The sequence below is a fragment of the Brachyhypopomus gauderio genome, chromosome 14, assembly GCF_052324685.1.
Source record: "Brachyhypopomus gauderio isolate BG-103 chromosome 14, BGAUD_0.2, whole genome shotgun sequence".
NCBI lineage: Eukaryota > Metazoa > Chordata > Actinopteri > Gymnotiformes > Hypopomidae > Brachyhypopomus > Brachyhypopomus gauderio.
The window spans coordinates 19107791-19123637 of NC_135224.1; the positions used below are offsets into that span (position 1 = coordinate 19107791).

At 47.6% G+C, this 15847-nt stretch overlaps 1 protein-coding gene across 1 annotated transcript in view; it reads left to right on the forward strand.

Moving 5' to 3' along the window:
• Positions 1-15847, forward strand: part of pappa2 (pappalysin 2) — a 44228-nt gene that overhangs the window by 27725 nt on the left and 656 nt on the right. Inside the window, exons 15-22 of the mRNA XM_076972123.1 lie at positions 615-777; positions 993-1170; positions 2990-3203; positions 4626-4791; positions 5537-5669; positions 6043-6152; positions 7844-7915; positions 14614-14712. Coding sequence (XP_076828238.1) covers positions 615-777; positions 993-1170; positions 2990-3203; positions 4626-4791; positions 5537-5669; positions 6043-6152; positions 7844-7915; positions 14614-14712 — 1135 coding nt within the window. The remainder of the gene's footprint in view (positions 1-614; positions 778-992; positions 1171-2989; positions 3204-4625; positions 4792-5536; positions 5670-6042; positions 6153-7843; positions 7916-14613; positions 14713-15847) is intronic.

A 15847-nucleotide genomic window follows, 5' to 3' on the forward strand; every position in this document is an offset into this window, starting at 1 on the left:
TCAAATGTGTGAAATCATTCAAATGTAGAACTCAAGTGTGTGAAATCATTCAAATGTAGAACTCAAGTGTGTGAAATCATTCAAATGTAGAACTCAAGTGTGTGAAATCATTCAAATGTGGAACTCAAGTGTGTGAGTAGCTCAAGTAGCTGGGCAGTCAATGAGAAGCTTTTAGAAACATGCATTCTGATTGGGAGCCAGTATCCCTGTCCATGTTCCTGTCTCTGTTCATGTCTCTGTCCCTGTTCCTGTCTCTGTCCCTGTTTCTGTCTCTGTTCCTGTCTCTGTCCCTGTCTCTGTCCATGTCCCAGTGATGCTTGGAACATGTTGACATTTTCTCTCATCCACTTCACACCAGATCATTAAGGGCTTATTAATGAGGCCGTGATGTACACCAGGAGTCAGGAAAGATTACACCAAGAGAAGACCTGATGTGGTGTGTGTGTGTGTGTGTGTGTGTGTGTGTGTGTGTGTGTGTGTGTATGGTGTGTGTGTGTGTGTGTGTGTGTGTGTGTGTGTATGGTGTGTATGGTGTGTGTGTGTGTGTGTGTGTGTGTGTGTGTGTGTGTGTGTGTGTGTATGGTGTGTATGGTGTGTGTGTGTGTGTGTGTCAGGTGTGTACACACTCCGTGCAGCGTGGTGTCCTGCAGTGTGGTGAAGGTCGATCATGCGTCTGTGGTCTGTGGGCCGAGCCAGGAACCCACACAATGCTCTGTCTCCTGTCACCGTGGTTACATGCTCAATGTGCTCAGTGGTCCAGCTGTCCGTCCTCGACAGGTGAGGCCTCAGCTCCCCTCTGTCTCCCTGGCGACCACGACAGTTAAACCAACCAGTGTGGTACACGTCTGTGCATCACATTTAAATGGATAACCTGTCATGGTGAACTTGTATTAAATCACAGACCATAAGGACCTTCATGGACCCAATCTCTCTCTCTCTCTCTCTCTCTCTCTCTCTCTCTCTCTCTCTCTCTCTCTCTCTCCTCACCTCAGAACAAGGTTGAGCTGGGATGTGTTAATGGGGTGTGGGACCGTGTGGTCAGCTGTCAGCCAGTTGACTGTGGGCTGCCTGACCAGTCTCACGTCTTCTTCGCCTCCTTCTCCTGCCCCTGGGGCACCACCCTGGGCAGGAGGTGTAACTTCACCTGCAACGCTCCCGCCGTTCTGCAAGGTACTGCACTCACCCCTTCTGGAAGCTCTCAGCTACACTGCAGGGTACTATAGTTGGCCAAACCTAGCCAACGCCCCAAACCGAGCCCCACCCTCTACAACAGCCCCTACCCCTGACCCCGCTCCCCTTATGTCTAGGCCACGGTCTATGGGTCAGCCGGACTTCCTGATCCTGAGGTTCTGTGGTCCAAACATGCATCTCTGATAGGTTGTGCCAGGCTCCTCCTCCTGTGAGGCAATTTTTTTTCTGGATCTTGTTGTGAAAACAGAGAATTAGTATTTATTATTATTGAGAATTATCCCCCTCAATATACTGTATCATTGTCAACATACATGTCAATAGTATAATAATATGCAATTATATTATACAGCAGATGCAAAGAATTGTTTAAAAGTTTTGGAAGATTGCACCCCCCCTTAGTGTGTTACCATCCCCGCATGCACACGCACACACACACACACACACACACACACACACACACACACACACACACACACACACACACACACACACACTCTGTGGGGTAGTCTTGTGTTCTATCACAAGTATGTCTGTTGGGCAGTCTTGTGTCCTAACACGTACATCTGTGGGGCAGTCTTGTGTCCTCACACATGTACGTCTGTGGGGCAGTCTTATATCCTAACACATGTATGCCTGTGGGGTAGTCTTGTGTCCTTACACATATACGCCTGTGGGGTAGTCTTGTGTCCTTACACATGTACGCCTGTGGGGTAGTCTTGTGTCCTTACACATGTACGCCTGTGGGGCGTACACATGTACGCCTGTCTTATATCCTAACAGAGGGTGACAACTTCAGGAATCGCTCTTGAGAAAACTTTATTGTCTCCCCCAACAGTGAAGATCTTGGAAGGCTGTAATCGCTGACACACTTGCGTTTAGCTCTGTCAGTGCACTCGGCTCTCCTGAACTATTATTTACGGTCTCAAGGCCAGTTGCTTTGAACACATGCTGTTATTTATGAGGGTTTAAGGAGTAGTGCTAGCTGACCTTTTAAAACATGCTGAAAATAGGACAGAGTATCATGTGCAGCCGTGTTTGGTGTTGCTAAATGCGAAGGTGGTCCCAGATTTGTGCTGCCTCTTCCTTTATTTTCCTTTGTAAAAAAAAAGTGGTCATTAAGTTTTTAAAGAAAACGATTTTGGATTTCAGTCAACCCCTCCCTTCTCCCTTATTCCTGCTTCACTTCTTCACGTCAGCATTCTGGGTGAACACCTGCGTGTCCTGCAGGACTGAACCTGTAGTTGATCACGATCGTTTTAGCGTGTCACTGGATCACATACATGTCAAAGCCAATGGTATTTGTATTTCACTGGTTTATCAGATCTTAGCCCACATACCCACTAACCACAGAAAATCAGTGCTCTAAATGTTTGTCAGCTTGGGGGTTTGCAACAAGAATGAAAATACCAAAAAACAAACTAACTTCAGTTCTCAGTGGTCTGTACACTGTGCCAGATAAATATTGCAAGTAATTGCCAAGTATGGTGAATAAAATATTTCTATTGCAGATTTCTAGATTAAATTCTAGATGTTAGTTAACTAGATTAGGTTATGGCTTTGGTGTTATTCAGCATCGTTTTCTTTGTGTCCTCTATTCTGGGGGTTTTGAAGTGGTCACACTAAACATGGGAACAAAATATTATATTGGGTAATATTTCAAAAACACAGCATTGGTACTGGTTTAGAATCAAAACACTATGGTCCCACTTCTTATCATCAGTAAATATCCACACAAGCAAAACTTTATAAAGAAGGGCTTGTAGCAGATGTATTGACCATGACCTTTGACTCTGCCTAGGTGAGAGTGATACCCTGGTCTGTCTGGAGGATGGGCTGTGGTCCTTCCCTGAGGCGTACTGTAAGGTAGAGTGTCTGGAACCTCCGTCCGTGACCCACGCCAGCCTGCTGGGGGCCCAGTGTGAAGGCAGCAGGTTTGGCGTGGGGACCGTGTGCCGCTACAGATGTCACCCTGGCTACTACGTCACCGGAACCTCGAGCAGACCCACACAGAGGCAAGTTCTCTGGGCTTTCCTGCATTATTATCAGCATTGCACGCAGTTTCTGTTGTTCTGTTCCATAGTACAGGGATCCATCAGTTCATAACTGGGTTTCAAAGCTGCTCTGTTGACAAATAGTATAAACAAAACCACCTTCTTTCTCATTCAGCAGATCAAGATCTCAGTGTATGTCTCTCTGATAAAGTCACATTCATTTGTGGATGCTCAAACTGACCAATCAAACGACACGTGGTGCAGCAGGTGTGTTCGGTCAGGTTAGACAGTACACCTTAGCATAATGTCAGTGAGGGCGGGCTTTACACCTGCTGTAGTTTTACAAGGTATTAAACACACTGGTAAGCACTTTTAATTGGCCATTCCCAGTGTAAGAGATAGCCAACAGACCTAATAAATGGGTTTAAATGCTCTTGGTTATTAATATTCTTGACATGTTTGCTCTCAAAGGCATTCCATTATGAGACTACAGCGCACTGTTTATGACTCTGAAGTGTTACGCAATAATCAAGGCAGGTACCGTTTTTGCTCCTGCGTATAAACAGTTAATAAACAGTTCTCCGAAAGTCAGCGCTCGATGGTTAATAAATTGTACCAGATGGTGTGTCCCGTGAGTTTGGCCTGAATCTATCCCATAATGCTCCTGGTGCTGAGGTGCATATTATTCTCAGGCTTGCTTGGAAAGATTTTCGAGTGTTGGACTCAAATGAGAAGAATAGAAACAACTGTAAGAATACTCACCGTCCCTCCCAGTTCCTGCACGGAACACTTTCATGGCTAGAGTGGGATTTGGGAAGTCTTTGTCTTGCTCTATTTGTGGGAACCCAATGTTCCCATTTTGATAGGAAAACATTCAAACATTATTGTTTGATCCACCAAAAGAGTCTAAAGATTTTCCTGAATGGTCCCTTTAATCTTGCCAGGTTAGGTTCCTGGAGGGGGCGGGGCTAAGCCTTTTCAGTCTATAAGGCTGCGTGACGGCCATGCTAACCAAATACACAGACCCGTAAATCTCACCCCAAACAAAAATGGATACACAATCAATCAATCAATCGAAGTTTATTTGTATAGCGCTTTTCACAACACATTTTGTTTGCTCAACCAGAAATGTGTTGAATGTGATAGGAAGCAGTAGACGTATGTATCAGATGTATTCTGATTGGCTCCTGTGAATGTGCTGCGTGGTCACATGACAACAGGCGTGGTCACATGACAATGTGCTGCGTGGTCACATGACAACACTGAGACTCTGCTGTAATAGTAATACACAGGTGGTAATACACAGGTGGTAATACACAGGTGGTAAATAGCAGGTGGTTATACTGAGGTGGTAATATACAGGTAGTAATACACAGGTGAATGGAGCATCCCCCCAGTGGTCAGTAGTGCTGAGGTGTGTGTGTGTGTGTGTGTGTGTTTCAGAGTTCTGAGGCTGGAGTGTTTAGAGGGAGGTGTGTGGGAGAAGGGTACCTGCTCTCCTGTCTCCTGCCCTCAACTGCCCCACATGTTCCAGGGCATGTACACATGCACCAACCACCTGGACTATAACAGCGAGTGCACACTCCTGTGCCCGGACCCCGCAGAGAGGGTGAGTGTGTTCCTATCTCCCGCCTTTCCAGTACAGTAACAGTAGCCGGGTTTCCATCCAAACCTTTCGAAAAAATAATGCGCAATTTCCAAGTTTCGGCAGAAAAAAATGCGAATTAAGCCTTGTTTCCATTCATTACAGTTATGCGAATAAACTTTAGATCACGTGAGAGGACGCCAAACAATAGTGGTTTTACGTCCATCTGGCAGTTACGCATTTTTGCACGTTGAGGTTTTGAAACATTTTTTTCTTTTTCTTTTCTATACATGGAGAAGTTAAATTCAATTTTTGCTCTCTCCAGAACTGTTTTTGCATGCATTTGCCATTTTTACATCGCGATCATGTACAGAACCACATGACTTGAGGCATGATACGTCATCGTTTATGCGAAAAACCCTTTTCCATCCAGTTTTTTCGAATTTTGGCGATTCGATAGTCTAACTTTTCCACCTCCTTCTAGCGTAAAATCTTTTTGCGATATTTGGGGCTTTTTTCGAATTTTGGTCTTTTTCCATCCAGCTTTTTTCATGCGTATTTTCAAAATGCGCAAAAACTCGGTGGATGGAAAACCTTCTTGTGTTTCCAGTACAGTAACTGTGTTTCCAGTGAAGGAACTCCACCATCACATTTCCTCGTGGTCGCCTTGCATGTATAGAGAAGAGCTCTAGATCTAGTTCTAGATCTGCTCTATGATCCCAAGTGATCCCAAATGATCCCAAAACATCTCATCTTCTTCTCCCTGCAGTCCACAATCCGTTGCACCAAAGATGGGAGATGGACCGAAGACTTCTCTATGTGTAAGAAGATTGAGGGTTCGTGTCCGACCCTTGGGGAGCTCAACCATGTGGAATACACCTGTGATGAGGGTTTTGGTGTGGGTGAGGACCTCCACAGACACACACACACACACTGTTTTTGCTCTCTATGTTAAAATAACAAAGCCATTCTGAGTCATACTTTATGAATTATTAGTTTATTTACACTGTCCAGCGCACTTTCACTGTTTCAGTTTGGATGTGTGGTATATTTACTACATTAGATTTATGCTTTGTAGTATTACAACAACACTAAATGTTCTTGGGAAATGTCACTGGGATTGAACACTTTTCACGCTGACCTGCCAAGCCATGGAGCCACAGATGACCGGTCCTGGGACTGCCTGTTTGTTTGTTTGTTTGTTTTGTGTTTACATGAATATATTCAACAGATGCAAATGAGGCCTCGAGCAAAGCTTGCTTTGTGTCGCGGCAGGTGCGGTCTGCTACCCAGCATGCCTGGTACCCTTGAGTGACCCTGTGGTGTTGGCTAGTAACTCCACGGCTGATTCTCTAAAGCACTGGCTCCTCCCAACCAGGGTTCAGGTGAGGTAACAGGCAGAGGGCGGGTCCCCACGACATGCTATTTGATACCATTGGCTGGTTGTCCTCGAAGCCCCGAGTGTTCTCCAATTGAAGACTTTCCATCCTCTCTGTAAACAGGCGCTTTTTTCCTCATCCTTCTTGTACTTTTCTGACCATTTGACTGCATTTGACGGTGGAAGCCAAATACAACTAGCAGGGCTGCTGTGTGTCTAAGAAAACAGTGTGTAAGTTGTAGAGAGGTGGAGGGGAGATCACGCAGTGGTCCTGGGGGCTCAGAGGGGAGCACAACACGTTTAGCCTCAGCCATTCCTCCTCACGATGGAAAACACTGCACACACAACATGGGGACATTAGTTCTGACCAACCTGATATGGTGTAACCCCACCTAAACCCACCCACACACACACACACACACACACACACACACACACACACACACACACACCTAACCCCCCACACACACAGACCTAACCCCACAGACACACCTAACCCCCCATACACACACACCTAACCCCCCCACACACACACCTAACCCCACACACACACCTAACCCCCCATACACACACACCTAACCCCCCCACACACACCTAACCCCCCCCACACACACACACCTAACCCCACACACACACACACCTAACCCCGCACACATACCTAGCCCCGCACACACACCTAACCCCCCCCCCCCCCCCCCCACACACACACACACACACACACACACACACACCTACCCACATTGCCAGCATTTTCCTTTTGAAATATGGTCAAGCTAAAATGTTCGTCGGATCTCAGAGATGTTGAAAGATTTAAAGTGTCCCCCTCCCCACCATCCCCCATCATCCCTGTTCAGATTCACAGTGCACAGCTGGGGATCTTGACATAAAACACTCTGATCTTTGTTTGGGTGGCCCTACCAGGCACCAAACCACCTACCGAATTTCCAACCGAATAGCTTGAACCGCATGGATAACCAGTCAGAACTGGTTGAGCTGGTCTGTTAGTAACTCTCCACCTCAAATCTCTGACGTCATCCTTCGTCTCCATACCATTCTGTAATGCCAACGATTTGGGGTGAAAATGTTTATACAGGAGACAATTAAAATACCACACACCAAGCAATCTGTCTCTCCAGGTGTCAGTCTGCCATTTTCCTATTGGCTGTTCATAATCACACAGCGGCACCCTTTACCTAGAGTTCACTTTCCAGGAACGCCGTCCAAACCCTTGAATTGGGTAAGCGTGATGCAGAGAAGGTCATAGTAGAAGGTCGTGGTAGAAGGTCACGGTAGAAGGAGATGAAGTGAAGATAAGAAACTGGTTTCCAGGAATCTGACAGTGAGAACTTCCCCAGGAATGGATTCGATTTCCACATGCGGGAATGACTAGCAGTTTTGGGTCAAATCAGTGAGCTCTCTATCCAAACAAGGCAGACGGGGGGAGAGAGAGCTAGTGCTTAAGACACTGACTGAAGTTCTTCTAGGTACGGTTAGTGTAGAATGTTTGAGTCATGACATTTTAAACTGGGGGAGGAATTCCTTCGCTTCTAAACAGTTCAGATGACAAAGATAAACTGTAAAAATGGTCTTTGCAATACAGATGACTTTCTGTTTTTACATATTCATACAAAGCTACAGGGAAGACAATAAATCTTTGTTTCTGTATCTGTGTGTGTGTGTGTGTGTGTGTGTGTGCAGAGCATTGTGTGCACAGGTATAATGAAGTGGCATCCTGACCCAGAACACATTCACTGCATTCAGGCTTGTGAGGTCAGTACTACTGTGCTTATGTTTACAGGGATGATCTTCACTAAATCCCAGAACCAAAGCTTCATAAAACCCAGAACAGTCTGTGATCATAAACGGGTGCTGTCTGAACGCCTCTGGTTTTGGAGAGCGGTCACAGGGGGGTTACTGGGGGTTACTGGAGGTTACTGGCCTGCTGGGCTGAGCAGGTCATGGCTGTCTGGTCCCAGCACACGTGGCTGCAGGTGGTCTGGTGTGCTGCTGGAGAGACCGGGAGAGGTCTTGGTCTAGTTGCTGTGAGCGATAAAGCCAGTGTCGATTGTTTGAGGAGCCAACCATGTGGTCAGATGGCCTCTCCAGCCAGCGAGAGAAACAGAGTTGTGTGCACAGCACAGCTGCAGCTCTGTGGATCTGTGCAGGCACAGGTGAGGAGACCACTCGGGCAAACCTGTAGAAGCTTTGTTCTAATGTGGCATCAGCTGAATCGTTATCAGGAAGACACAATGGGTTCTGTGAATTTTTAAAGTCAGCAATGAATGCAAAACAGGGAGGGAGTCTGGCTGGCAGGACACACGGGAGCATTAGCAGAGCCGTTTCGGTCACGGCGGTGGGTTAATTTCTCTGCTGCGGTTTGTGTACACGAAGGCCGTGGAGCTGCTCCTCAGCCAAGGGGTTCCCATGTCATGTCCTCACAGCGACGTCAGACCTGCCGTTGGGCCACGTGCCACCGTTGGGCCGACCACTCCGTCTCGTCTCAGTCTGCCGACGGTCGGCATTTTATCGGACGCTTTATTAGAAAACGAAAGCACCCTGACAACAGCCGTGACACTCAAATGTAACTTGCGTACGAATATCAAACATACAGTTTGACCATGGTGCCTCCCTCCTTTCAAGCCTCAGTTCGTGGAATCCTGCTCGCCGTCATCCAAAGCACTAACTCTTACGGGGCTGTTGACAAGCTTGGCACTGAAAAGCTGAGGTAAACATGTTCTGATCGGCGCTCTCGCAGGTCAGCTGGCCGGGGGGAATTTGAAGGAAGTCCTGGAAGCAACGGTCACATTAAATCAGACACTACAGAGTGCAAATGGTCTTGAATTCAGAGATGAGAGAAACATTCCTTCCCATCATGACAGACAAAACAGTTGGTGTTTTGATAATTTGGTTAAACCTCTGAGGTGCATTTTATCTGCGAACCTGATTAATTGCCAATTTGCGATAGTAAATACTGAGTGTGTTTCACGGAGAAGAGCTTCTGACAGGTCTGGCTGAGACTTTCCTGGATGCTGGCAGAGATGAGAAAAGCACTTATCTACGGCGTGAAAGCCTGGTGCAGCTTTGGTGAGTGGCGTGATACAAGACCAAGTGTCTGGGTGGAGCAGGAGTTTTACACCACTACAATAGTGCTGTAGTCACATCTTCAAGAGTCTTTTCCTCTCTGAGAAAACTCCAGTAAATATAAGTAAACAAATATCTGAGGCATAACTAGAATACCTCTGTTAGCTTCTCTTGGCAGAGACAACCACCGTAGTATCTGACTGGATAGCGGAGAGTTTTCATACACTAATATCCTTTCTGGGAGACTGATGGAAAAATGTGATAATTCTGTCAAGATGTTGATGCAGAGAACTGTAAGATTCCCACATTAATGTACGAGAAGCAGCGAGCTTTTATTCGGTACTCATCCTATTTTAACGCTGTCTGGACATGTCTGTGGAACAGGGTCTGTGGACCTGTCTGTGCAACACATCAGCAGAGACGTCGGGCGATATGAAGGGGAGTTCAGCTTCTCGCCAGCACCTCGCTCTCACGCTTCGCCCCTGGATGTTGCTAAGGAAAACAGTTTTTAACTTAATACTCCATGACAACATTGTAAATTACCATCACACGTGCGCAGAATGCTCTGATGCCACAAACCTCATCCAGATGCCCCCTCACGTGCTGATGAAGGTTAAGGGCCTGCTCTGGGTTCCTCTTCCTCACCTCACCTCATGTGCTGATGAAGGTTAAGGGCCTGCTCTGGGTTCCTCTTCCTCACCTCACCTCACGTGCTGATGAAGGTTAAGGGCCTGCTCTGGGTTCCTCTTCCTCACCTCGCCTCACGTGCCGATGAAGGTTAAGGGCCTGCTCTGGGTTCCTCTTCCTCACCTCACGTGCTGATGAAGGTTAAGGGCCTGCTCTGGGTTCCTCTTCCTCACCTCACGTGCTGATGAAGGTTAAGGGCCTGCTCTGGGTTCCTCACCTCACCTCACGTGCTGATGAAGGTTAAGGGCCTGCTCTGGGTTCCTCTTCCTCAGAAAACAGTTTTTAACTTAATACTCCATGACAACATTGTAAATTACCATCACACGTGCGCAGAATGCTCTGATGCCACAAACCTCATCCAGATGCCCCCTCACGTGCTGATGAAGGTTAAGGGCCTGCTCTGGGTTCCTCTTCCTCGCCTCACGTGCTGATGAAGGTTAAGGGCCTGCTCTGGGTTCCTCTTCCTCACCTCACCTCATGTGCTGATGAAGGTTAAGGGCCTGCTCTGGGTTCCTCTTCCTCACCTCACCTCACGTGCCGATGAAGGTTAAGGGCCTGCTCTGGGTTCCTCACCTCACCTCATGTGCTGATGAAGGTTAAGGGCCTGCTCTGGGTTCCTCTTCCTCGCCTCACGTGCTGATGAAGGTTAAGGGCCTGCTCTGGGTTCCTCTTCCTCGCCTCACGTGCTGATGAAGGTTAAGGGCCTGCTCTGGGTTCCTCTTCCTCACCTCACATGCTGATGAAGGTTAAGGGCCTGCTCTGGGTTCCTCTTCCTCACCTCACATGCTGATGAAGGTTAAGGGCCTGCTCTGGGTTCCTCTTCCTCACCTCACATGCTGATGAAGGTTAAGGACCTGCTCTGGGTTCCTCTTCCTCACCTCACGTGCTGATGAAGGTTAAGGGCCTGCTCTGGGTTCCTCTTCCTCGCCTCATGTGCTGATGAAGGTTAAGGGCCTGCTCTGGGTTCCTCACCTCACCTCACGTGCTGATGAAGGTTAAGGGCCTGCTCTGGGTTCCTCTTCCTCACCTCACGTGCTGATGAAGGTTAAGGACCTGCTCTGGGTTCCTCTTTCTCGCCTCACGTGCTGATGAAGGTTAAGGGCCTGCTCTGGGTTCCTCTTCCTCACCTCACCTGCTGATGAAGGTTAAGGGCCTGCTCTGGGTTCCTCACCTCACCTCACGTGCTGATGAAGGTTAAGGGCCTGCTCTGGGTTCCTCTTCCTCGCCTCACGTGCTGATGAAGGTTAAGGGCCTGCTCTGGGTTCCTCTTCCTCACCTCATGTGCTGATGAAGGTTAAGGGCCTGCTCTGGGTTCCTCACCTCACCTCACATGCTGATGAAGGTTAAGGGCCTGCTCTGTGTTCCTCTTCCTCTCCAGAACTCTACCTGTCAGCAATGGAGACAGGCCTGTCCCGGAACATGTCTTCTCTTAACTTTGCTCTCTGAAGTTCATTCAGTCTTAATAGGAGGACTCCTATTGGGAGATGACAGCACAGTTCAGAATCGTTGGTGTGTTAGAGTAAGGTATCATCACAGACTTTTGAGTTTGCCACGGATCGTGAAAGACAAGAACAAGGAGTGGATTTTGCAGAAGAAAGCATCTGATGAATCTCAGGCAATGCAGGAACCACAGTGGGATTGATCTCCTAAACAACATAAAGCACTTTGGCAACCATTTCTACTGGATCCCAATGTGACATGAGTGACTGATGTGTAAATTAACCAATAAAACGTGCTTCAGTGATCTTGAGGCAAAAATGTGGAAACAACTGAGAACTGTCTGAGTATACTGGCTAAGGATGAGATCACTGTAATTATGACCACAGCACAACATGGACACACACGCTTGGACACTTCAGTGGACTGCAACTTGAGAATTCCTCCTCTACTCTCTCTCATGAGTACTTTATGTGTTTATTTCTTTTTCCTAACAAAAAGCTTGTCAAAATAAATAAAACCACAGAATGCCAAAGGTGAGAAGGGCCATTAACAGGATTTAACTGAAAGTGTATACTTCACACAAGCGTATACTTCACACAATAAGTGTAAACTTCACACAATAAGTGTATACTTCAAACAAGAAGTGCATGCCACCATCAAAATAGATGCCAGCACTAACCGTTTGCCCCAGAGTGACTGTTGCCATGGAGTACTTGTTTATTGGTTTTTCATCCAGCGTTAGATGTGATTGGCCAGTCTGCCTGGCGAATCAGGTCCCCGTCCACGCCTCAGCGTCACCCTCCAGGACTCTGTCTCTCTAAGGCTTAGTGGCACCTTGCTTGTTTTTCGAGGAAAAGGTTCGTTGAGGACACTGTAGTAGGTTCTGTGGTGTTCACGTGCTCCAGGCTGAGACACAGCCTGCTTGACTGGAAACAGTTGCTAGGGGTTAATTGTGTTTTTTGAAAATACGGCAGTGACTCACAGTCGATAGTTCGTGGTAAATATTGATGGTTTAAATCATGTCCTTTAGGAGTCCAGGAAAGGAAACCTTGGTGAATGGCTAGTGTTACTGGTGTCACTGGTGTCGTGAGCTCTGTGTCATGACAGACTGGGTTTCTGTGCAGCACGTCAATGGCCAGCGTGTAATAAGGTGACAGGATCTCTCACCAGACAGCACCAGGAGGTTTTTCTGATGACACTTTTTGTTTGTTGAAACAACAGAGCCTGTGACTGTGGATGTTGGGGACGGAGCTTGCATTTTCAGTATATGAGGCAAGAGATGTCTAGACACTGCTTATGGAAACCGCATGAAGCCCACACGAAACCACTACCTGGACATGTGATGTCACCTCCAGACAAACAACCTAACTGTCCTGTAAATATTTGACCCATCGTGCAGTAGAAATTGTCACTACTATGTTAAACACAACATCAATGTGGATGTGTGAATTGTTGTTCCACCAAAAAATGTGATAACAAGCAGTAGATTGTATGTGTTCATTGTGTTTTTCTGATTGACTCTTTTCCTTGAATGTAGAATTACAAGTTCTGGTTTTATAAACACAGCTTTGCCTATGTAGGGGGCAGTGTGTCCGTGGCACCGGCTGAAGCTCTAGTCAAGATGGCCACCAAACCTCCTTTCAGGGAACATGGCCAACAATGTCCACCACGATTCTGTTTTGCAATTGCGACCCACGTATATAGAAGGCACCGCTCAAAGTTAGGGGAGAAGTTCTGATGTAGACAGGACCCCCCCCCATCCCCCCCCCCCCCCCCCCCTCCTCCCCCTCTCGTCGCAAATTCTCAAGAGTGGAAAATGATTCAGCACCACCCATGTGGTCTGAAACCTCCACCTCCCCTGAAGGGGAGACGCACCTTCCTAGCACACCACCCAGTGGAAAGAAGGCGTTCCTCTCCGGCCTCTCCTACTGAGACTGTGGTGTAAAGTGAGAAGCTCGAAATGTTGAAATTGTTGAATTGTTGAAAATGTGTCAAGCGGAGCGAAAACGGGGCCAGTGGCGGATCGTTGATAACGGTTTGGCAGGAAGTGTGTCTCCGCACCGCTACAGCGCGGTAGCCGTGGATACACAGGCCCCTTGGCGGGGACACGCTCTTGAAGAGACACACTTCCCCCTCGTGAACAGACCTCTGTCCTTCTGCTCGGTGTTTTGCCACTTGGCCACCATGTTTGCGGCACCATGCAGCGTTCGTGAGACCGTTGCAGTGAAGTCCTAAGGCATGGAGTGGCTTTCTGTTGGGGTTTTTGGTTCGTTTTTGTTTGGTTTCCAGCTGACTGGAGTCTTTTAACTAGATTTTACTAGATTTTAATGTGTTTTTAACAAAGAGATGGCAGTGTTTTCTTTAAATGGAGAATACTTCAGTGTTCTGGTCATATGCCTGATCACTGGCTAAACATAAAAGATTGAAATTAAACGATGAGAAACGATACTTGCTCAAGGTTTGGCATTCAGTAGAGGGCAGGAGGGCTATTGTGGATTAAGTGTACTTTTGAAGGGGTAAAACTCCACAGAAAGGTCCCAGCAGCTGTTGCCGTGCTGGACTGTGTATTCAGGTATATCCTGGACTCCAGGAAATGTCTCTGCTTGAGGAAAGGCCAAAAGCATCCTTGGGCTTGTTTGCTTTGTTTGATGCCAAAGCCTGTAGTTGAAGTTGAAGGCAACCATTCTGACACATGGTTAAATTTGATAATTTCCACTGTTCCAGAGAACATGTCTAGCGATAACAGTGTTTTCTCTCATGCACAGGTAATGGTTGTGAACCGGGGGCAATAGGAAGTTCTCACATGATTATCAAACAGTGTAGATGCCAAGACCAATCTGCTGTTTCATTTTCCATATGAATGAATGAGATGTTTGGCATGACCGCTGGTGTTCCAGTGCCACTGGGATGGGTTCATGGAGGCTGGGTTTCTTCTCACATTCAGCAGTATGTGGGGGTCTCGCCTTGGGCTGAAGAGAAAACGTGTCCATGCACGAAATCCGTTTAGAGCACCGGGGAATTCGGAGAATCGAATTGCTAATTCAATTTTCCAATTTAGTGATATTCTTAATAATAGAAATCATTCGGAATTCGACAGAAGGGGATGTCAAGGTTTTGGCAAGGTGTTGTTTAGCGAACTCGCGTACAAACGTCGATTGAAAACCATTGCTGCTGGCGAGCAACTCGCAAAGGAAACGTGTTATTGTTAGTGGGTTGTCAAGGCGATGACAGGCCCTAATGCTGATTCTCTTTCCCATAAGCCGTTTGGAGGAGATGGCTGGTGTGACACCATCAACAACAGAGCGTACTGCCAATACGACGGAGGTGACTGCTGCCCGTCCACACTCCCCACTGGAAAGGTATTTGAACCCTCTCATGGACCACCCTCACATTCTACACTGATTACAACGCAACCTTAGCGGTTTCCTCACCAGCACAGGTTGTTGCGTGATATCCCGTCTCCCTCTACCCCGTGTTATTCCGGTCTTACTGGACACACCCCCGTGTTTGGGATTGATGGCATCCACCAGGGGCAGCAGGTGGCAGCAGGGGCAGTTCTTGAGGGGCGGTAGTGCACTTGAGTGGCAGTGCTCATGGTCACCTGTACAGCCATGAGTTTTTAAATGAGTGTGATGTCCAGAGTAATGTAAACCTGAGGTGGACATATCCTCCCGGTGTGGGTGCAACTTTACCCATAATGCTGCCACGTATACATTCCCACTGGGCCAGGAATACTAATAGTGGTAGTAGTGGATGCTCACAGAGGAGGTTACTGTGGTCTTCGCTGCTGTTTTTCGACTAGCCCACAGCACCACAACAACACGGCATGATTCATTAAGTATCGTTTCGTGTTGTGATTTCTTAAAGCGCCAGTAACTATAACAAGCAAAGTTGGAGTTAGTTTCTCCAGGAGATGCTTTTAAAAAAACGTAAAACTTTGCATTCAAACACTGAAAGCAACAGTGTCATCTGCCACAGTCAGTGATTAACCTCAACTGGGCCAGATCAATCAGTTCATTTTTATGATGCTGGCAGCGTGGGCCGACGCACGGGCTCTCCCTGAGACGGGGGACGTGCTGTAAACAGCAGGTGACCGCAGGACTGAGCTCGGGGTCCTCTCCACAGCAGCTGGACCACAGGGAGTGTTGTGTGAGCCGTGGTGATGTCACCCTTCCTGGACGAGGGCCCGGGATGGAGGGGGGGGGGGGGGGGGGGGGGGGACACATGTCCTCTTGTCCCCTCTTGTCCCCTCCGTGTGCGCTGGACAGTGTCTTACGCTGTCTGGCCTTCCTGTCCTCTCGGGCAGCAAGATTCCTGCTTTCATCTGTAGCTTTTCTGTTGCTCTTGAAGGTCCACCGAGTATTACATTTAAATTTCAGCACGTAAAGCCCAGTCGTAAATCCCTGTGCTAGTCAACATGTTTAGTAGATGTTTGCGTATCTGCTTGTTAACTGCGCGCTGGCCTGAGGTCTGACAGGCGGAGGACAACACCTG